The 23433-nt window shown below is 39.2% G+C and overlaps 1 protein-coding gene across 3 annotated transcripts in view; it reads right to left on the bottom strand.

The window, feature by feature from the left end:
- Nucleotides 1-23286, bottom strand: part of cobll1b (cordon-bleu WH2 repeat protein-like 1b) — a 47142-nt gene extending 23856 nt beyond the window's left edge. Inside the window, exons 1-2 of one of the 3 annotated variants that reach the window (XM_057336078.1) lie at nt 23023-23286; nt 22177-22230 (exon numbers count right to left, since the gene is read on the bottom strand). In XM_057336078.1, the coding sequence (XP_057192061.1) occupies nt 22177-22230; nt 23023-23063 (95 nt within the window). In that variant the 5' untranslated portion in view covers nt 23064-23286. Of the gene's footprint in view, nt 1-6796; nt 6927-13250; nt 13482-22176; nt 22231-23022 lie in introns of those variants that run through there. The other 2 variants (XM_057336079.1, XM_057336080.1) reach the window with 2 other exon arrangements.
- Nucleotides 23287-23433: the final 147 nt, after the last annotated feature.

Here is a 23433-nt window from a genome sequence, read left to right as displayed (position 1 = left end):
GCCCAAAATCTAGGGGTTCCATCCAGGGCATGGTCCCCAGGAGATTTTTTTCACATTTATGGCAGCTATAATAAACTATTTTTAATCTTTAATCGAAGTGTTCTCTTTTTTATCATTCTGAAACTGTCAAAATTTGATATGTTACAAAGACATTTTCACTTCTCTCAAATAAAAACAGAAAAAATGCTGTAAACCTGTTACCATGAAGTTACACAAGAAAGGTAGATTAGGAATTTGGAATAAACATTACTAATTTAAAACCTATTTTGTTGCTTAGAAAAAAAATTAGCAGACAAAGGTGCTACCACTGAATCCATGAAGTAACAAGTAATTCAAATCAAAGCTCATCAACAATGCCAAGTAAATGTGGCATCTAATACTCTAATTATACTCTTTTATTTTTCCTTTTATTCTTTAACATAACAAAACAATAGAACCATAATTTGTTAGGGAACAGCACATTCCTTTCGTACTCCTCCTGACTTCATCCTGCTCTATCTCTCTTTGTGCTGTAAAACAAAGGCAATTATAACAACAACCAATAGAGATTTTTTATATAATAAGAGGTATCAGTTGATCAGTAATTTTTCAAATTATCACCTAAACCTGGCTGTCTCTTTTTTTTTTAAAGTTCGTATATCCATCTATGAATAGATATTTGCTATGAGCGTGGATTTGTCACAAGGCTTTAATTCACTTTGAATAACTGTACTGTAAATATACCAACATGCAGACAGACTAGATCAGTGTTAACGTTAGCCGTTAGCCGAACGCTATTTAACAGTATAAACAAACCACATAACTAAAAATAGACACTTTCAAAGTAATAATGAAGCCACTGTAATAATGACTGATTTAAAAACGTGTTTACTGTCGGAAGATTCTGTATTTTAAGTTGCAGTTGCACAGAATGCACGCACCTTCGTTCAGACTTGAACGTCTCCTTCGCTTTGACTGGAGTGGCGGACTCGGACTTCAAAGCTCAATGCCGCCACTGCGCCACCTAACGTACTGTATGAAATTATTTAACCTGAGAAGATTCGGGGCTGAAGCCCCAGAAACCACGCCCCCCCCCCAACCACCCCCCGCGCTCCGCCCCTGCATCAGTCAATCTTGCAACTGAAATAAATATGCAGAATACAAGAATTTCCCGGCTAAGGTACAAAACAGCAAAGTTAACGAAATGTGTTGCGAGTGTTGTATGAAGCTGAAGCTAATGCAGGAAACATGCGTTTAAACTTTAAGCACTATTGTACAAAACGTTATACATCACGCTAAATACTATTTATTTGTAAGTCGCTATTGATAGAAGCCAAACGTGTATCTTTCATGAAGAATAATCACTAAAAGCCTTCAGGTCTCGCGGGTTGTTTGAGATGCGCGCGCCCAGAGAGTCAGAGCACAAAATACTAAACGGAGTTCTCTTTCACGCCTTCTTACTCTGAAACGCACATATAAACACAAAATAACCTAAAAATTCCCATATTAACAAGAGACCTTGTAAAGGTATTCAGTTTCGTGACCAAACAGTTGGGAAACAAAACACATGCGTGTTCCAGTATATTGCGCGAGCTCTTAAAGGGGCAGCAGCATAATAAAGATCTCTGTTTATAATGTTCATCAAACAACAAAGGACGGGCCCAAAAACCCTCACTGATATTAAAGGAATTGTGTTCTCTTATAGGAGTCGTTCACAACAAATAAAGGAAGAAAGTAGCTTTAAGAAAGATGTGCTTTAAATATGGTAAAGTGTTGAAAGAGAGTTTACATATACAATAAAAATAATTCAATCATAAACAATGTTTTGTATTAATTTCTAATTGATTTATTAATGTATTAAATACATTTCAATGAAGTTTTAGTGATTATTTTTTCTTACCTCACCCCACGACTCTGATGCTATCAAATTAAGGGCTGGTGCCACCAACTGAATGACTTGGTAGCACCAGTGCCACCTCTCTCAAGTGTTAGTCTAGAGCCCTGCCAATGCACATTCTCTTATACTGAAAGTAAAAACATTGTAATTTTGCGCAATATCTGATACATGCAGCTCATTGTAAACATTCATAACTGTTGTTCCATACACTTTATGTGTCATGTGTCATGTGTATGTGTTGAGACGCTGGACGCCCAGTGCAAATGATTTAAGAGCCACTGCCGCCGATCTTACATTTCTACAATGTTTTCTCAACATTTCATCTACTCAGACCAATATGTGATGCTTATATTCAAAACAACTGAAACTGTACCCTATTGGAAAGAAAAGCCCATGCATGGCGGAACACATTGTGAAAAAAAGAGCATCTGACAGCACACATTGAGCGATGTGTTTTGTTGACATATGCAGCTTTGACCGACATGTTGATGTGTAAACAATTGATTGTGCTGAAAAGACAAAAGGTGTGTGACCTGTTGACTGAGATCTGATATGCTGGTTGATGTTTAGTTTACACCGGAGCAGAGGATGCAGATCCAATGAAACTGTGATGTGGAGTCAAACATACATCACAGACGTGTTGGTTCTTGACTGGAAGAGACTCTTTTCCTGTGACACATACACTCCATTTAAACTCATCAGATTACTGTCATTAAACACACATCCTGAACAAACTACAGCACTCGCACAAACACACAAACAAACATGATTTGTTCAGAGACAACACAAAAACCCGATCATACTCAGCATCTCAGTTTTTGCATTTATTTTACTGCTGTCAAACGATTAATCTCATCCAGAATAAAAGTTTGTGTTTACATAATATATGTCTGTGTACCGTGCTTGTTAATTTTGTATAAACACACACACATACATGCATACTGTATATTTAAGAAAAATATAATAATTAATCAATCAATCAATCAATCAAAACTTTATTAGGGACACTTACGGTCCAGAAATACACGCAAGCCTACATCCACATTATCACGTATTTACATATAAGCTACAATGCCAATTATTGGCGTTGATTACCAAATGACCTCTTATTAGCTATTAAGGTGTAAAAATGCACACAAGATCATGCCAAAAACATTCACATAAACACAGTGGTTTCATAGGACCCCCAGTTAACTTCCGGTTTGTGTTTGGCTAGTGTCTAAAAATATAACTATTTTATTTATGTTAATATTAATGTATATAATAATTTGTGGTTTGTTGAATTTGGTTGTATATTCATTTTATTAAATAAACAATTTGTTTGGTCGCATTTAAAGAAACCGTATGGTACACTGACATCTAGCGGTTGAGCTTGGTATCGCAGTCTAAATTCAAAATATTGGAGAGACAAGTTTAGCCAAGTAACGGTTATTCTCGGTTTCTTTTGATTGTTATCAAAAATAATCCACAGGCACTATTGTTTGTTAATGTGTACCGGAAGTTAAGGGCAGCCCACGAACGCACGCATGCGCAGCAAAGTTTGTTTATGTTGTCACATTGATACCGTCTATAAGTGAAGATAACAGTGGATGTGATTTAGCATTAGCTCTTAAAGTGACAGTCACCTAATAAACCTAAAGCTGTCTCTTATAATAAGGCGATTTATTACGAAAACACTTCACAGTAATACAGTAAAAATGGCAATGTGTGAATATCGATATTGAACGATATGAAACATTAAATCGATGATGCATTTTTCAACTGTATCGCCCAGCCCTAGACAAAACCAAATCAGACATGCGTGCACAGCAGCTTTCATTGGCCAACCACGACTACAAACATCAATCCTGTAAGATGGCTGTTAGATTTAGAATGAACAGGTGTGTTGCAGTTTGACAGATCAATGTGTCTTGGCCTTTAAAGAACAAAACACACATCTCCCGAAAGTCCTTCAGCCTATCACATGATTTTGAACCTCTTGAAGTTTGTGTTTCTTATGCATCAGACGTTCATCCAGCAGTGCATAAATGTGACATCTGAGGCTGAGACTACACAAAAAGTCAATCTGGGCTCAGAAATTTACATTCATTACATCATGATGTCATTTTATAAAATACTGCGGTAACAGTGTGACTCAACGTCTAGAGAATGTCTGCATGGATCATTTAATTCTTTAATAAGCCAAACCTACAATTTGATCATGTGAACAGCTGTGCGGATCACACCTCGAACTCTCTCATGCGTGTCAAACACCTGCTGCAGTTTACAAAAGAAATCTGACAACATGTGCAGCTAATTTCTGTGTCTCCAAAACAAGACTGGGCCAAAACATCAAAGCATCAATTTACTGTACAGGATGTTGTGATCGTAACGCTGAGTAACACGCTTGGACTGGGCCGGATCATCCTGTCCCCAAACTGATCTGCTTCGAAAAGAGGTTTTATCAAAACATCGGTGAAAAAACACTGATCTTGTGGACGAGTTCTGCTCATTCTCTCATCATGGTGCGTCCTGGCATACTTTCTAACCATTTAGATGCAGTGTTTTCTTCAAACTTCACAAAACAAATGTAGTCAAAGGTGTCCAAATGCTTGACTGGTAGTCTTTTAAAAACAGCTGCTCAGACCCTTACTGTAAGTCGGAGGTTGTTGTCCGTCCTTTTGATGGACAGGCTCGTAAAAAATCGATTATTACCCGTCACTATGGTGCAAGGTGGCATTACGTGCTAATTAGCATGTTTGTGACGACATCATGCTGTACTTTCATTTACTCTCTGAACTTACTGTATTTTAATACAACTGAAGGACGCTGAATCACTTATTGTACAGTACACTAATGCTGTTAACATCCATCAAGATAAGCTTTAAGCACATCAACTCAACGCCAGTAGTCCTTTAATCATCCCAGATCTATCCATCAGGGTGAGAAATATACCAACGTCCTTTACGGAAGCCGTGCCACTCGGCGGCCATGTTTTCAATGCCTCTGGGCAGCTATTTACGTCATAGCAAGTCCAGAGTCCTATCTACGTGAATGGGGGAAGGCATATATTTCTAAAAACGCTGGCAAATCACAATTAAACAGCATATTTCCGATCAATAATTAAACATGACTTGAACTGTTTCATAACTTTGGTTTGCTAAGCCTAAATTTTGCTAAAAATCTCGGGCGGGACTTCCTTCGCTAGAGCGCCGGCTGTATTGAGCGTTGCATTCCTCGCCGTTCATTGTAACGGCAGTTAATATTAATATCTTTGGATATAACTTACTGTGTGTAAAGTGTTTATACTGTTGTTTTCTTTGCATATAGTTAAACTTGAAATGCTTACATCTTCCCAAATTTAACAGTACATAAATAAATAAATCAACATTTTTGCCATTGCTCTAGAGTCCAGAATAATCAAAAAAGGTCATTTTTCTTTTTCCCCAATAAAAAAATCATAATTTTGATCAAGCATTTAAAATGTTTAAGAGCACAACGAGTAAAGGATGTAAATGCTGCTTGAGGTAATGGAACAGAATGGCTGTGGTATTATATTTGGTCACGGTTGTCTTCTTGCACAACTTGCCAATGATGGTATTTCATTTGTTATCCATTTCCTGAAAAACAGATCATCCCCATTTGACAGATGCATTCTTTTTGGGGACAAATTTATCATCTACTCCGGTGTCTTTTTCCACACCTGTTGTCGCCATTTTGATCATGACACATTATGTTTTGCACTACTCGTGAGATGTAAGCGGCGAGCAAAAATGCCTACTGATGCCATTTTTGTCACATTAATCTTTCATTTTAACAATATTCAATATTTGCAATATTCTGAAATTTTATATCTTTTATATCCTCATCTCATATAAAAATCAATATATTGCCCAGATCTAATGCACATTCAACTATAGTTGCCACATTGAACTGAAACTACAAGAAAGAGTAAAACACAGACACAACCATTGCTCTGAGAACTGAAACAGAGACTTGTCTGACTTTTGTCTGTTAACCAGGCGTAACGTGTCTTGTCCGTCACCTTTATTAAAGGCCGTGCGGTCTTGTGGGCGGCGGTGGGCCGGTTACTGTACACTAATGAATGTTTACATGACTTACACAGCAAGACCACTCGCGTTATTAAAGCGCTCGCAATCGCCGCAGCCGGAGAGAAAACTTTAATATGTATTATATTGGGAAACTACAATATCTAGAAGACGTTTGTGGGGGTCACTGGAATGCCACGCATTCCAGCTCGCATTATTGCAGCTGCCGTGTGAGGCGGCTTCCCGGGAGCGACAGTTGTGCCGCTGGACGGAATTTCAATACCCGAAACATGTCAACTGTTGCCTCTGGATTGTTGAGAGAGTTTTAAAAGCATGCTGAGTGAATCTGGGACAGTCGCATCAAAGCCGAGCGAGATCCTACAGGGTTATTGTGTGCAATTGGTGGTACTGACCCTTTGGGAAAAGGTGGGTTTACGTTTTAAGAACTGAACAATATCCGACAGACACCTTCCTGCTCCGTGCCCGACTCCACCCGGGATATTTTAAGAAGGCAGTTTAACAATGCACCGCTGTTTAAAACGAAAACCAGCAGGAATCATCGTTTCACATTTCACTTTTATTCTAACGCACTTCATATTTAGTCTTGTACAGACAAACTCAAACACCCACGGTGTGATTCTTGATAACACCTGCCCGATGACTTCTTTTAAAGGTGTAATAAAAACAAACACGTAACGTACCGTCGTGTGACTGGTTTCACCGCGTCGTGTAAACACGGCAGAATAAACTGAGTCACTTATGAACGTGCACCGACAAGATCAACTCAGATCTGCAAACATTCAGTGCCGTAGAGTTACCTGCCCCACAGGTACAACACAAGGCTTTCATCAAACCCAGATTCAGATACTATTGTTTCCATTTGTTTTCTTACCTCGTAGGCTGTGCTGTGAAAATCCTCTTTTTAAATATGTGACATATTCCATTAATCCACACAGTCAGAGAGAGAGAGAGAAAGACTGGAATAGAGCAAGTCTGTACACAAGTGGCAGGCCTACCTTAATGCCACACCCCCTTCTAATGACATCAGAGATGATCTATGCCTCCCACCCTGGCGTAACGCTCCAGCATGCCTTGTCAGAGATTTAGAGAACCCCACCACCACGGCTGTGTGTGTGTGTGTGTGTGTGTGTGTGTGTGCGTGCGTGTGTGTGCGTGCGTGCGTGCGTGTGTTGCAGCCGATTGTGGTCATATTGTCAATTGTTTAATAAAATATAAATATATAAAGTATATAATAACTATTGTATATAATATTAAATTATGTTAACTCTGTTTCAGCACGAATATATACAAAAACAAACAACCTCTAGTACTAATGAAATAAGACAAACGCTGTCAATAGATTTAACAATTCCATGTCAAGATTCACAATTAATCTCAAATTTTTGTAGTTAACATGTTAACACATTAAATTCTTTCTCGTGGAATGAAAACAAAACAATCGTGTGTAAACTTAACTGTTTATACCAACAAAGGCAAAATTCCACAGCAATCGCTTTTTCTATAATCTTCAAACTACTTAAAAATGTACAAACTGAAACTGAGAGCTCAGTGAATTCAGGGGCGGGTGAGAAAAACCTCCCAGTATCACTCGATTTAGCATGAAATACTTGATCTTTCACTGTTGACTGACCAGTTGAAACAGCATTGATTGTGTTTCTAATGTAATCAAGTCTTATCACTTTCAGCTGTGTCTGTGTTTCATTCATCATTATCAAACAACGCAAACATACATCATGCCGGACCCAAGAGCGGATACATATTCAAGTTAAAAAAAAATTATATGATTTTGATCAGTTTTCATGTGTCTTGTCATGCCGTCAGTCTTTCACATTGCTGTTGAATGACTTTCACTCCTGAGGTTTGATTTTGTTGAAATTCAACAAACACTGGACTGGAATGACCACAATACATCTAGAAATGATGATTAAATGAAAAATTGGAATGTCTCTCAATATTTGTCTTTTTATCCAATACAAAATTTTTAAAACAAGATTTTATAAATTCAAGCTTCAAAAAATGTACCAAACTTAATTCAAGTTTCTTTTATACATTTTTTAAGTCTTTTTTTCTTTAAGTGACAGAGTTTCTATGCTTTAAAGTCCACTTTTTACTTCCGTATTCTGACGCATTTCCGAGTGAAAAGGAATTTCAAAGGAGAAAATTAGTGGACGTGGCTTGCGTTTTTCACTGCGAATCGATTGGATGTGTAAAAAGAGCTGTTGCGTTGATTTTGAAATGAAATGAAACTGGCAGCAGACTGACAGTTAAAGGGGAGGAGTTAACAGATGCTCCGCCCAAGCCGTCTAATTTACGTCATTTGAGATGGATCGTCATTTCAGGGCGGAAGTGCATTTTCAGATTTTAACTGAAGATTATGAGGGTACATGAATTTGAAAAAGAAAATGACCCACATTGATACGCTATTTACTATAAACGCTGCAATATTTCATGAAAAAATAAGAATTGTCATTTTTAATTTCACTGGGACTTTAAACCAGGGGTTCCCAAACATTTCAGCCCACGACCCTCAAAATAACAGTGCCAGTGACTCGAGACCCCCACTATCCTTGGAGGTGGTTAAAGTACACAACTGTGCACATGCACTTATTATGTCTATCCAAACACGCACATATATCAACACAAAAGAACACAGTCTATATTATTTTCTATTCTTTTCCGTGTTTTGGTCGATATTAACCAATGTGTCATTTCGACGAATAAAAGTATCCTAAACTTAATCCCTGAAAAATAATCTGTGTGCACATATGGGAATGTTTAACGTGGTGCTGTAAATTGACTTGCTTGCACCTAACCTTATGAAGTCGCTAACGTTGTTAATGTGACGTTATCACCTCAGGGGTCACGATCGAGGGGACGGAAATTCGAAAGGCTGGTGGCTTTTTATTTGTATTGTTTTATTTTTAACTTAACTAATATTTTGTAACACTTATTGATCAAATGTTATTTCTAATCATATAAAAAAATGGATGTCTAGAAATCATCTTGCGACCCCGCCCTCACGGCCTTGCGAGCCCTACTTTGGGAACCCCTGCTTTAAACAAGACTTCATATCTGTTTATTGATTGAAGAATGTTGAGATATTTGTGCTGGAAAACATGGCATAAAATACTAAAGAAAAAAAAAAGAAAAGCATAAAAAAGTAAAAAACAAACACAAACTCTCAAATAAATTGACGTGCTCAAAGCCGAGTGTGACCGCACCTTAAATCTGTTTCAAACAAACCCAGAGAGACAGAGTAAAACAAAAGTATTTCTGCACATTCTTGCTCAGGCATGTCATGACCCAGAGGTTCAATTAAACCTGCTAACAGAACAACAACAACAACACGGCTCTTCTGCGGTGTCTGTCATCTCATGTTTGTCTGTGCTTTTCACTCCTCATGAGATCACATCAATACACTCGAGTCACGGTTATGAGGTGATAACTGCCAAAAAATTATCGATTTAAAGGGCTAGTTCACTCAAAAATGAAAATTCTGTCATCATTTACTCGCCCTCAGGTTGTTTCAAACCTATAAACATTTCTTTGTTCTGTTAAACACAAAGAAAGATATTTGTAAGAATGTTAGCCGTTTTCAGTTCTGGGACATCATCCACTACCATAATAGGAAAAAAAATATTGTTTTTGTTTTGTTGAACATAAAGTGTGATCATTTGAAGAATTTAGGAAAACAAACAGTTCTGGGGCACCTTTGACTACCATTTAATTTTTCCTAGTATGGCAGTCAATGATGTCACAGAATTGAAAATGGCTAACATTCTTACAAATATCTTTCTCTGGCTGCGTCCGAAATGGCATACTGTGACAGTACGTACTGAATTTGAATAAGTACCTACCTATCGGCCAATAAAACAGTACGTTCTATATAGTATGAGTGGGAGTAGTATGAATATATTTCGGACATACTGCGTCCGCCATGTTTTATGGTCATGTGACCCATATGCTCTTTGACCTATGACGTATTAACAACAACCTACACGTGAGCGTTGAAAAAAACATAATTTAGTCACGAGAAATTCATTTATTGACACTTACATTAGGGCAGTTGTGGCCTAATGGTTAGAGAGTCGGACTCGTGACCAGAAGGTTGCCGGTTCGATTCCCAGGGCGTAACAACTGAGGTGCCCTTGAGCAAGGCACCTTACCCCTACTTGCTCCCCGGGCGCTGCAGTGATAGCTGCCCACTGCTCCGGGGGTACGTGTGTTCACTACTCTCTGGATGGGTTAAATGCAGAGGTCACATTTCGTTGCCTTGTACCTTCGTACATGTGCAATGACAATAAATTGAATCTAAATCTAAATCTAAATCTAAAAAAAAAATCTACATTAGAAACGGACGTCCGCCTTGAAGTTTTCCGCTATATTTATTTGATTTACTCTTGACCGTTGCTCAGCTCCCATGGCATCATGGGATAGAGTAGTGTCCATCTGATCCACACTCATGAATCTTGGCGAATCAATTAATCGTCATAATCGCAATGATTTATTAGACGATTAATCGTCAGCCAAATTTCATAATCGTGACAGCCCTACATCCGGGTATTTCTCGCCTACTGTTTTTTGCATACTGAGGTTTCGGACATACTATTCATGACTCATACTCATTTTCGCCTACTACTGTATATAGTATGGAAGTAGGAGAATTCAGACGCAGCCTCTGTGTTCATCAGAACGAAGTAATTTATGCAATTTATGTAATTACATGACGGTGAGTAAATGATGATTTTTGGGTGAACCATCAAACGCAAATGCTGTGAAGAACGCGGGTTTATGAGAATTTGGATGATACAACAGATTTTGTAGAATTAAAAAGGATGCAATATGTTGGGTGACTCAGGAACCATTCACACCGAGGACAATAACTATTAAGTAAAGTCCTTGATGTGAATGGGCCACACTTTCTAAATCGTTTAATTTGCTGTTATGACACCAGATAGTTTAATCGCGCTTCACAAATGCGTTCGATCAGTTCCTGACAGACACCGACTCACCAATTGTGCGCTAATACACATTAAAACATCTTCAGCATCTTCCTTCAAAGAACAGCTGTGATTCATGCGTCCGTCTGTCAGCTGGGTTCTTCTCTTTATCATGTGACTGGCTCACAAACAGAAGCCTGCGGAGGCGCTGAACCAGACCGTTGCGTAGGAAGAAACAGATTGTTTTGCTAAAACTCCAGATTTGACTTAATGAGATAAACTGGTGCATCCAAACAGTTCTGCTTCAGCCCAGCTGTCAGTCCCCGGGTTCCAACTGTGCTTTAATAGGCCCAAGTATGACTGTGTCATGAAGGACAGAAAACACACAAGGAACGGGTCACTAATTTACAGGGTTTCATGATGTTTTGTGAAAACATCGGTTGTGGACTGAGGCGAAAAACGATGCTGAACAAATGAAACGCAATTTAACCATGCACTTAGGACGGACGATCAAATAAAGAGGACAAATGCTACGTTTCTGGGGTGGGTGTGAAAGGCTGAGCATCTAACAAATACATGAATAACTTGAGAACAGTCGTGTGACGTGTCGAATCATCAAAAAAGATCAACTTCTAAACACAATAAATTCACGTTCACTGGCATAACCATGCTTTTAATATAGTCAAATTGAAGTAATCGTGTTTTTTGGCAGATTGACTACCGACTGTTCCAATATGGCAGACGACTTGCGAGTCTCTAATGAGGCATCTACTACGTATACATCTACGATTAGAACATCTTATGATAAAAGGTTTACCTGTAGAGGTTAAAGTGCCTGAAACAATCAGATGGAGGGAGAGGCCCTAAAAATTCCAGTCATATGCTTTCAAAGATTACTGCCTAAAAGTCAAAGAGTATTTGCATGCTCGAACCTGATTCCTGCCGAGGAGAACATGTCTGAATGAGACCTCGCTCCTGACTCAGTTTATGCACAACTATTTGAAGTGCGTATCATTGTTTGCGCAGCGGAAAGTTGAATTCAACATGAGCGTTAGAAAGGCAGGAAGACGTGACCTTGAGTTCCCAGTTTACCGCGGTACGACAGCTTCCTCAGCTTCACAAAGAGCCCTCAGATCTGCGAGGTGGGGTTTGGTGATTTTCTCTCTTTATATTCGCGGCTTCCAGCACCCACACACCTCGCTGGAGACAGATGTTGATCTTGCCAGTTTTCCCTTGGCCTTATAAAAACAGTAGGAATGGTAAAAGCGCTCACTGCTGACAGCTCCTCTCCGCAGATCTGTTGAATGGGTGTGACGGCTGTGAATGAGGGCATTATGTTGGCTACCTTTGGAAATTAGGCTGAATTTCCACATACAACAACACAGGGCAAGAAAATCAAAAATGTCTTTATATATTATATAGATATGTTGACTCGTTTCTCAGATGTTGCTCCACAACCGAAACAAAAGTATCAAAAGTAAACAAAAATGTCAAATCTACTCATATGAAAACAGAAAAGTAATTACATGACAAAGAAGTGAAACCATGCAACGATAAGCAAGAATACTGAATGTTAGGTTTGTAAATGTCTCGTGATGGTTTCATGCTTTGCCAGCCAATAATTCACCACACGAAACACATTGTGGTTGCCACAAATCAAGTTTATCTTCACTGCTAATGAAGCTGGATTTAATGCAGTCTGGGTCATAGTGGCTTTTCTTTTATCTTTTACCTTGCGTAGGTTTCAAGGATAAGGCCATGTAAAGCTTTATTCGTGTTGGCGTCCAACAAACCATCTGGCTAACTCTTACGCTACCAGACAAATTTATGTGAAAAAAAAGTATTAGACTGTATTTAACACTAGCTTTTGACATCAACATTTAACCGTAGTTATGAGCCTAGATGCATTTTATTATTTGCATTTATCATTATTGCAAATGCAAATGCACATTTGCATTCAGAACAGACCAGCATCTCAATATATTTTCCCAAAACCAAATGATCTGAGCTGTGCCGTCCACATTTATAGTTCTGAAAGTCTTACTGCATGTCAACAGTTCTCTTACAAGTCTTAAAGATCGCGTATCACAAGCAGTTTCTGCCAATCTCATATTAATCTTGAGTGCCTGTACAGTAGTATTGCATACGTCGTATCTTCGAAGAGTATTTAGTTTGATCAAATTTATAAAAGAGAGATACAGCTGTGCGATTATTTCCGGAAAAACACGAGCTGCTAGAGGTGGGACTAGTGGGGAGAGTGGGATGGAACTACAGCACGAGCACACAACACATCATCACATCATCCCTTCGTGTTTTGTACATTATGCACGTACACGCCGATTGCCAACAAAACACAGACATACAGTTTGACTTAGTTTCACTTACCGCATGCAGTTCCGGCATCTTTTAGCGCTGGGACCACCGCCATCTATCAGTTTCAAACCATCTCCAAATCCAGCGTTATATCCATCGTTTATATAACATCCATCACTGAGATGCCGTGAACCAACAGATGTACCTAAACTAACACTATCGCAAGAGTAACCAGCTGCAGCGTAGTGCAGCCCATCTTGACGCAGCGCAGATAATCTTGATGGTAAGCGGGTCTCGTGGGCGGGCTCTTTCTTTCGCCTTGCCGTGCTTTTCCGGGAGAATGGCCAATAAAAGGAATAGGATCCTTTGACGACACAGGGATCCAGAATTATAAAAAAACTTTCCGAAACAAGTTGGAGTGCTGGGGAGTGTATCAAGTACAGAAATACTACGTCATACGTCCAACTTGTTTTTTAACAAGTTGACCATGTTAAGCATGAGAAGGCAGCACGTTTAACAGTGTAAAGAAGTCAGAATGCATGACATAGCATGATACCCGATCTTTAAAAACAGCAACACATGAGCAATAAAAGGTTTATCCGGGCAATCTGATGGCAGACATCCCTTACTTTTTACAAAAAGAAGATCAAAACTTCAAACCATTCTGTGAGATGATGATAAAATGACAGCCAGACAAAATGGGTGGGACGTGAGCTGAAGAAATGACTCTGATTGGTCAGAAGTGTTTGACAGACAGAGTGGGTCACCGCAGGAGGTTGGGGGGATTATTCCCTGTGGAAAGACAAAACACAGAACCGCAGTCGCAGCTGGTAATATGGTAAGCGAGGTCGCTCACAGTAAACACAAGCTGTTCAGAAAAGGTCTGGAAAGGACATTACTCCAAAAAGCATTATGGGATGGGAAGATATAGAAAGGGAGAGATGAGGGGGAGTGAGACTGGGGCAAAATAGAGAAGAAGAAAAATACACAGTGACTCTGGACATGAATTCACTTCCTCTTTGCATCCCATTTATTTTAAGCCTAAGTGTTAAACTGGGCAACACATGTGTGACACATACTCAAACAATCAACTAAACACAGTTTTCTAATATCATCTTACATAATAGGCTGGTTGCGATAGTCGTGTCACCGGTGATAGTTGATGTGCACGGCCGCATCTTCGACCACCCCACAGCAAACCCCCCACCGCCAGTACTACCGGTGTTTTTACACATCCATTAACCGGTGGGAAAATTGAATCACCGCAACATCCCTATTACATAACATAAAGAACAATCTGAGAAAATAAATGTACTTTGGTATATTTAATATTGACCCAGTAGGGACAAGTCAAAAATGGAAATCATTGTTTAGGAATCTAATCGGTACTTTTTGTGCAGAATAAAAACACACAGGGCCAAGAAAATCATCAATATCAATATATTATAAATAAAGATATCTTCTATCAACGTATGTGTTTTTTAGGAAAACCACTGAAGACTCAGAATCTCACAAGGGAGCTGATGGGACATAGACATGAAAGTTAAGAAAGTTTCAGAGAAGCGTAAAACATTTATGGTCCACACTAAAGCAGCTTTCCCATGACCAGTGCCGAAGCTAAACATCGTGCTATGACAGAGAGTCAGTACACTAGCGATCCAGATGTGACCCGCAAACGACCCCATACTGTAAAGGTCATGTAGAAGGTCAGTGTACTGGTCGATGAACTCTCACTCTACCATTTCACCCACAAGACTCTCCGGGGTCACGCATGTCCTGACCTCGACATTCCCACCACGGAAAACAGAGATACGGAAAGACAAGGCCAGCTAAAAATCGCGTTCTCTTCAGACTGGTGAAAACATCTGCCAGGCATTTAGATAAGCAATGCTGAAGAGAAACGGTTCAAATCCCACCCTCGCAAGAATGTTTTGTACCATTTACAAGATAAGTCATCCGAATTAAACGCTCAGCTTACCGACAGGGCAGTGTAATTCAAATCCACTTTACCCACTAATGGTGTCGCCTGCTGAGTTGGAATACACAGGGTATACAAGGTTTGCGAGTTTCCCCTTTATTAGCTCGAGAACATTTACATTAAAGTCAAGGGAGATAAGTATTTCTCCTGGAGTCATAATTCAATCTATTACACTACATCCTTTCTTCAGAAACAAAGAGACATTGTTTACAGACAACACATTTGCCAGAGATACACCAGCTCGAGTTTTCCCTCCACAGCCAATTACACACACAGTAGCATCCAAAAGTCACCAGACGCTTCTTGACTTCAGAAGTCTAATCTTTATATCTGCTTCAGTGTGCTAATGCATTCACTGTTGTGTTTGTGCCATCCGTATAATTCTAGTACCATATTTATAACATGGACGTATGTCCGTGTGGCTCCCTCTGCTGAGTCTTCGTTCCTTTTCAAATGTATTTTTCATCAACCTAAAACATCTCAGGAAGCCTCTACTTTGACTTTATCGAGTTGACACTTCCTGTCTGAACAGGAAGTCGGAGTGGAACATATCAAAGGGCTTGTCTCTATATGTATAAATATACACTACAGCTCAAATTATAATAATATAATACATGTTAATTTTTTTCAAATTCAATTTGTTTTAAAAAATGTTTTTAATATAATGACTTGTGCCGAATAAGGCGGAAAAAGCCATCCAATAAGAGTTCAGAATAGATGTGAACTGTAAAACTGTTTTAAAAAGCATTTAATGGTGAGGCCTCAAGATTCTGCTTGATCATAAGAAAACATTTCTAGAATTCTAGATAAAAGTAAACTAATGTACTGAAAATAATACAATTTAAGTTTTGATTTATTGGGATTTTATTTGTGTCACAACATAATTCCCAGTTACATTTGTGTCATTCTATGGTGAGTTCAGTACTTTAAAATGTGGAAAAAAAATATAAATAAAGAAATAAATATAATAAAGAATAGGCAAGTGACTAAACTTTTTAACGTATATATGTACAAACAGATTAAAAGGAACAAAACCTTTTTTAAGGTTTTTAGGAAACGATTAATATTAAAGTATTAAAAAAGGTCTTGACATCTAAACTTCATTGACAGCTGTTGTACATCAGCAAAAAAATATAAAGATTTGACAAAGTTCAATGTGTTCACAGCGATGCTGTAATGAAATGTGCAGATCAACTGTCTGAAACTGAGTAACTTTGATTCATAATCGATACGACAGATGGATATTAATACATTTCAAGTTTCCTAGAAAAATGACAACGAGGGGAAAATCTGGACTTTTGTGTGCCGAACAAAACAAAATACCATGATATCATATTAAAAAGATCTTTAGATGTGGTAGGTTTCGATTTTAATATTCTTAAGTAAAAGTAGTCCAAATGCGGGGTACTATGATTTCCAGGAGGATGTTGCTAGGTGATAGCGACTGTGTTCCAGGTGGTTGCTAAGGAGTTGTTAGGATGTTCTGCGTGGTTGTATACTGGGCCAAGTCAACAAGGTTTGTTAAAATCAAAACAATATTAATGCTTTGGCAAACACCAAGCCAACCGCCGAATACTTTATGATTCTGTGACACCATAAAACTTAACTGCAAATTGTTAAAACCATTTACTCCGGCTATGACGAATCACGGACCAGCTGCCAAGAAATTAACCAAACAAATTAATCCTCAAACCTCGCTTAACAAATAAAGTCATGCGTCCATCACTTCTACAATATGAGCAGAACCGCATGGCTGAAAAGGATTTGTGTGTAGGGTTTCATTAATGCAGTCAGATGGATTTGTGGCTTTGGAGTGTGTTCACGAAAAGAAAAAACACGAAGGTGGAAAAGTCTGCGACAGCATTTCTTCATGAAAACTATGAGTCCTTTCAGTTCCCACAGCAGGTTCAGTGTGTTTTTATGAGGTGAATGTAGGTCTGCTGTGATTGTGAAGGTTGTCAGTGAGCGTGCACATGAAGCCATCCACAAAGACGCATTCTTGTGTTAGAAAACAGCACGCCACTGAACAGACTGCGGGGGTCTCGCAACATGTTTTTCAAATTTAAAATACGTTTTTATTAGACAATGACTGCGCTGTATTCATGGTGTCTCGAAGGAGCCTAGCCCATAATAACAATTCTGTGTATATGTTTCAAACGGGGTATATAATATCAAAAATGCTGGCGGGGAAAGAGTTAATTGTCTACAAAACCCAAACTCATCGTGTAAAGCCGTCTTCAAGTGCTCATGGGCGTCTTCTGTACAGTAAGCGTACACACACAACACTGACAACATACTACTATCCTGCCAACAAACGCATCACACTGGAGGAACTCGACACGCATCATATTCTGGAATTCGGTTTAGCACGCAGTATCTGCCCACTGGAAGAGTCAACCTACCCCACCTACAGCAAACACAACAACCCATTCACCCCAAACTCATCAATCTGGTGCATGTTGCTCTCCGCTGTATTCAAAACTGTTTACGGTCACTGCCTGCACGACCGACAACGAAACAAAGCCACCCTCATTCTCCGGCGTTCTCTGGAGTTCTGCCACTAACTCTCTCTTTCAGAGCTGAGAAGCACAACATGCAAAAATAAAGGCCTTGTTTTCTTCAAACAGGGGAGGCAGGAGAGATCGGCTCTCCTAATGAAAGTATTCTGTTGAATACAGCTGTCGAGAGAGCTTGTGCGTGCGGTATGCGGAGGAGTCATGACTTATGGTATGTGCTGCAGATCTATGGCATCAACAGACACAGGCTCCGTACCAAAATCTAGTGAGCTGCCTACATAGGCAGCATATTAAGGCATCATATGTCATCATTACGTTGCTTAGAAATAATAAACAGAGTAAACTTAGCTCTGCGTTTACTGAACAAACATCTTTCAGCTTTGACAAACATAATTACACCAATACTGTAACACTGTGAATTTCAACACTAGGTTTAAGACAACAGCTGTGTGTGTGTGTGTGTGGGTGTGTGTGTGGGTGTGTGTCCCCACAAAGATGGCAATATCCAAAATCCTTGTCCTTGTGGGACATTTTTTGGTCCCCATGAGGAAACAAGCTTATAAATCATACAGAATTAACTTTTTTGAAAATCTAAACGAGCAGAAAGTTTTGTGTGATTGTTAGGTTTAGGGTTAGGTGTAGGGAATATGATGTACACTACAGTATAAAAACCATTGCGTCTATGGAATGTCCCCATAAAACATGGAAACCCAGTGTGTGTGTGTGTGTGTGTGTTTGCGTTTTTGTGTGTGTGCGTGCGTGCGTGCGTGCGTGCGTGTGTGTGTGTGCGCGTGCGTGCGTGAATAGAGAAAGATGGAGTGTGAGAAACAAGGAACACATCTACAAAAATGCCTTCATCCCTGAAGTGACGCAGTCTCTTGAAGCCCTGGCCCTCGTTGAGGGGTCTAGGGCCCTATATTTTCCTGCAATGTGGAAAACACAAACGGAATCGTGGAATCCAGACATAAAAACTGAATTTGCTGCATAACACGGAATGGCACAGAATCTGGCAAATATATTACTTCTTAACCAGAAAGTAGCGCTGCACAGCTAACAAAATGTGCTATAAATAACGTAAGAATTATTCAGATGCGGTTTACATAATTTGCTTGTTTTGCGTGTCTGTATTAAAAATAGTTTGGTTGCGTGTGTACTGTACGCGTAATGCCCCTGTGGCACTTTCAACTGCATTGAAGCTCCTGTGAAACACACTTAGCGGCGACACGTCAAAATAAAAGTCTGGTTGACTTGAATAGGTTATAACATACCCACATTTTACCACGCCATCCCGCTTGAATTTTTTTATAATTCGACCACTGAGAATATTATTTACTTTAGAAAATGGAAGTTAATGTGCTAGTAAAATAAAATAAATATTAAAAATAGACCTGAAAACAAAAGAAAATAGAAAATGTACTGGTAAAATGGTTTAATAACAAAGTACATTATATATATATACTGTATGGCTCAAAGTATCCACTGTAGCTTTTTTAATATAGTTTATACTATAGTTTGCATTTTTTATGTGGGCAAATATATCACACAAATATATAACAATTTGGGAAAAAATATTTTCTATTTCATAGGCCCTAGGGGTCCGTGCTGATCATTTGGAAATGGTCAAAGATCACTTAACATTACATCATAAGTGAGTAAACGTTCTGACAGCTACTCACACAACTAACCGTCCGTCCAGCTCCGAATTCCAAGAACAGATGTCAAGAGCGAAAGAAGCCAAACTGCAGCAGCGCACGGCACAGTCCTGCCAACACCTGTGAAGTTTCACATCTTGCATTCATATTTGCAGACAAAGAGAGTTCAGCTGAAGCTAAAATTTCTCTCATTTGTCTTTTGCAATTCTGAGTCAGGTGATGGCAGGCCTATAGCGAATCGCCAGGCTTATTGTGTTTATTTGAACGCAATCTACAAATTTAGGTAGTATGGTAAAATGTGTAAATCGTGTAGAAGCGTTCCTGTAGCTAAACTGGCAGAACATAGCGTTAGCAACACACAGGTCATGGGTTCAATCCCGTTCAACAAAAACTGTATGGATAAAAGCATCTGCCAAATGCGATCACTGTTCACACACAAATAATGTGAAGACAGACCGGCGTGTGGAAACAGACTCATGTTTTGAACCAAGTGTGCAAACAGTTATTATAAATTAGGCAACTTTGGAAAATACTGTGTGTGTATAGTTTCCAAATAGTTTCACCACACAAAAGGTCTGCAGGTCTGTTGGCCCACAGTGCCAGACAAACCAAAATCCAGCTTCCGAATTATACAACTGCTGTCACAATTTCTTCCAATCCTTTCTGATTAAAATCCCAATAACGCGGGGATGCGCTCATTGCCAACGGGAGAGGAAACGCGTGTGCGCAAGAGAAACGATAACAGCTATGAGAACGTGCTGGAAAATATCTCAGATTTCATAGAAAATGCTTCCAGCCATTGGAACATTCAGAGCTGACATCATCTAAATCTGAAGCCATTGAGCACATATTTCCAAAGTCCTAAAATCCAAAGTATGTTAATAAAGATCATATTTGACTCTAATGTGAACACGGGATTCCAGATCCCATCGCTCATTATATAGACGGATAATCTGTCTCATGTGGTATCCAAGGACAAATGTCTGGTTGGTATATCTGAACGTCTTTTCATTTCTGCGTACTGTAGAGTCTTGTGATTGTGAACCCGTAGCCCCACAGCTATAGATTTTAACACAAGATGAGCCCAAGTACAAGTGCCTCTGAGATCAAATGAAGCACAACATCATAGTCTAGATGTTTATCTTCAGTCATATCTAAAGGGAAATGAAAACCATAGGATGTGTTTCTTATGAGATCTGTACAGTAGTAGTTTTAAATGCAATTACATGCTCGTTTCCTCAGCAAAGAAATGAACCACGAGCATTTTATAGAGATTTCTCTCCTCCCAAAAGTTCATTTCCCATGACCTCCACATGTGCCGAGAACGTTTCTCAGCTCTGCAAGCAGGAAATGCATTAATGTCAAAGGTCGAGGCAATGCCTGCAACAACAGGGAGTTTAATTACAGCCACGCTGTCTCATAAACAAACACACATCCGGGACAGCAGAACTATGGTTAGACATATAGACCTTCTTAAAGAGAGAAAAATATACTGTGGTCATTGACGGTTTTACTTTATTTTGTTTTGATCGGCAACTTCACTTCCATTGTATGGAAAAATTATCAGCTTCAAAATTCTTGATCTTTTCTTGTGTTCTAAAAGAAGAAAAGAGGCAAGTACAGTAAATGACAACAGAATTTTGAAGAAACCTTTTAAAAGACCAGTCTGCAAGGAATTGCTCACACATGTCTTGCCCGGTTTCTCCCAACACATTAAACTAACTTAAGTTATACAAAATATCTTTTAATTCCAAAACTCACAATATCCATCATTAGCTCTTTCCTTTGCAGCCCAAAAATGTGGTGGTTAAAACCCAAAGGGAAGAGACCTGCTCTTTCTTCCCGGGACCTCTCCACTATATATAAACACACAGGTGTCACCAGATGATCCATCATCATATCCAGGTATGTAATCACCAAACACGTTTCATTTACATTATGAACTTTCCTTCAATTTCCTATCAGACTCACTCATCTACAATAACAGTGCCATTTATAGATGTATATTGACTGCATTGACCATTTAATCGTATGTCGCTGCCATATGGGACAGGCTTAGAATGCCCTATAAATACATACAAGTACAGTACAGAAATGTTTACATTTCTTAATCAGTTCCAATGGGGCACAATCCATACTTTATGGAGTATACAAACACTATATGTCAAGAAACTTATTCATTGTCAAAAAAAGAAAACTCTGCATTGTCAAGCATTGAAATCAATTTAGAAATGTAAGTTAATGAGCTTGTGTGTTTTTGTAGAGCAGTTTTGCCCTTTCCAATATGGCGGACACGTTGACACATCTCAGCAACAGACAAAACGTTCTAGGTTTCTAGTGCCTTATTGTCATGTGCCCTCACTTTCCATCCCGTTAAGTCTTCTGTAAATATCCCTTTAACTAACAAAACACTGTTCCATAATATCCTCCCGGAAGTGGTGTCATTTCGTGGGAAAACAACAGCACAAACGTCAGTAAAGATGAGCAAAGAACGTGCGTTTTCTTGTCTGAAATCACACACACATATCTATAACATCGGTTTGTTTCTCAAAAAAATAATTAAAAGCTGTCAAAGTTAACATTCAAACTGACACACAATGTCATGCCACGCTGATCGATGCCAAACTTCCTCGTTATTTACATACTCATTCAATGCTCGCTCCATTGTGACAATAATCGAGTTACAGTAAATAAAGTTCAAACGCATGTGTCTGAACCACACGCTTTCCAGAGGAATACTAAACTACAGGTTACACAGTTAAACAGGTACTGTAGGACACGAGTAACCTAACTAAAGTTACACTAAACAGACAAACCCAGCGCAGACGAGTAAATCTGTCAACTCTGTTTACCTTCGGTTGCGCGCATCTCCATCCATCCCAGCAGCGGCTGTGAGATTCACGGCACTGTGAGACAGAAAGCAAACAGCAGTCATTCATTTACAGCCCGAACGCAATGCGGATCGATCGAGAAGTTAACAAACTAGATCGGTAAGTTCATCGCCTCTCTTCATCGCATTGCCTGCGGCTTCAATAGAGGCGTTTTCCCGGGGAGGAGGATCTTTCACCTCTGTTACCAAATCACATTTCAGCCTGTGCAACAGGGGCGTCGTGCACTTTTATGTTGTTATCTGGGGTGCATCAAAATGAACCATTTTACTTCAATAACTATTCGTTATGGTAGATGTTGTAAACCTACACTAACCACACATTTACCATGGTTTTACTACAGTAACCATGTAGCATTTGTAATAAAACCATAGAAACCACAAATTAACTACAGTCTCACTACAGTAATCATAGTTTAACCATGGCATGTGTAGTAAAACTAACCAATCCGCAAAAACCATGGTTACTGTACTTTTATATATTAAAACAATGTCAAGTTAATTTTCATAAGGAAATTCTGGCAGTCCTTGCTAGTTTTGTTTCTTATGTGACCAACTAACTAACTAAATAAACGTTTTTGTTTAGATGACCGTGACTTTACGTTTGTTCTGCGTTTCTTGACTATTTTTAAAACAGAGCCACGCGGGTTCGAATCCCACATCGGCATGACATTTTATTGCGTCGCTAGTTCGAACCCCGATCAAGCTCGATTTAAAAAAAAATATGACGTTTCGAAATATGACAAGGACCAACATTGTGATACTAACTCCTTTCGCGGTATGACATAGAAAAGTCACGGTATGAACTGACCTTGATCGGCCTCGATGCTGCGCGCTGCTGTCAACCTTCATCAGTGCTACTAAAATATCAAACTCATCACCTTCAGGTCTTGACGCGTGCTGAAACCACTTCTGACTAAACACTCTCGGGTCTCTCTACAGCTGTATCACTTTTGTCCCGTTACACCCTTACAATTCTGTAACTCCCACCATATTTTCCAAAGTCCTGCCCCAGTCAACAGAAGCTCTCTGTTCCCATTGAAGAAAGAAAGAGACTGCAGTCGTGTCACGATGGGTTCGTTACAGTCATTCACAGTCCTCCCATCTTCATATTCACACTCCAGTCAGACGGTGGGATGTGAATTTGCATGGTCGCCCCCAAAAGTCACAATAGAGCAGTGATGTGCTGAATCCCACCCAAAGCCATGCGTTTTCCAGTTTG

This window comes from Triplophysa rosa, linkage group LG6 (assembly GCF_024868665.1).
Source record: "Triplophysa rosa linkage group LG6, Trosa_1v2, whole genome shotgun sequence".
Lineage (NCBI taxonomy): Eukaryota > Metazoa > Chordata > Actinopteri > Cypriniformes > Nemacheilidae > Triplophysa > Triplophysa rosa.
This window is presented reverse-complemented; position numbering and strand designations above follow the sequence as displayed.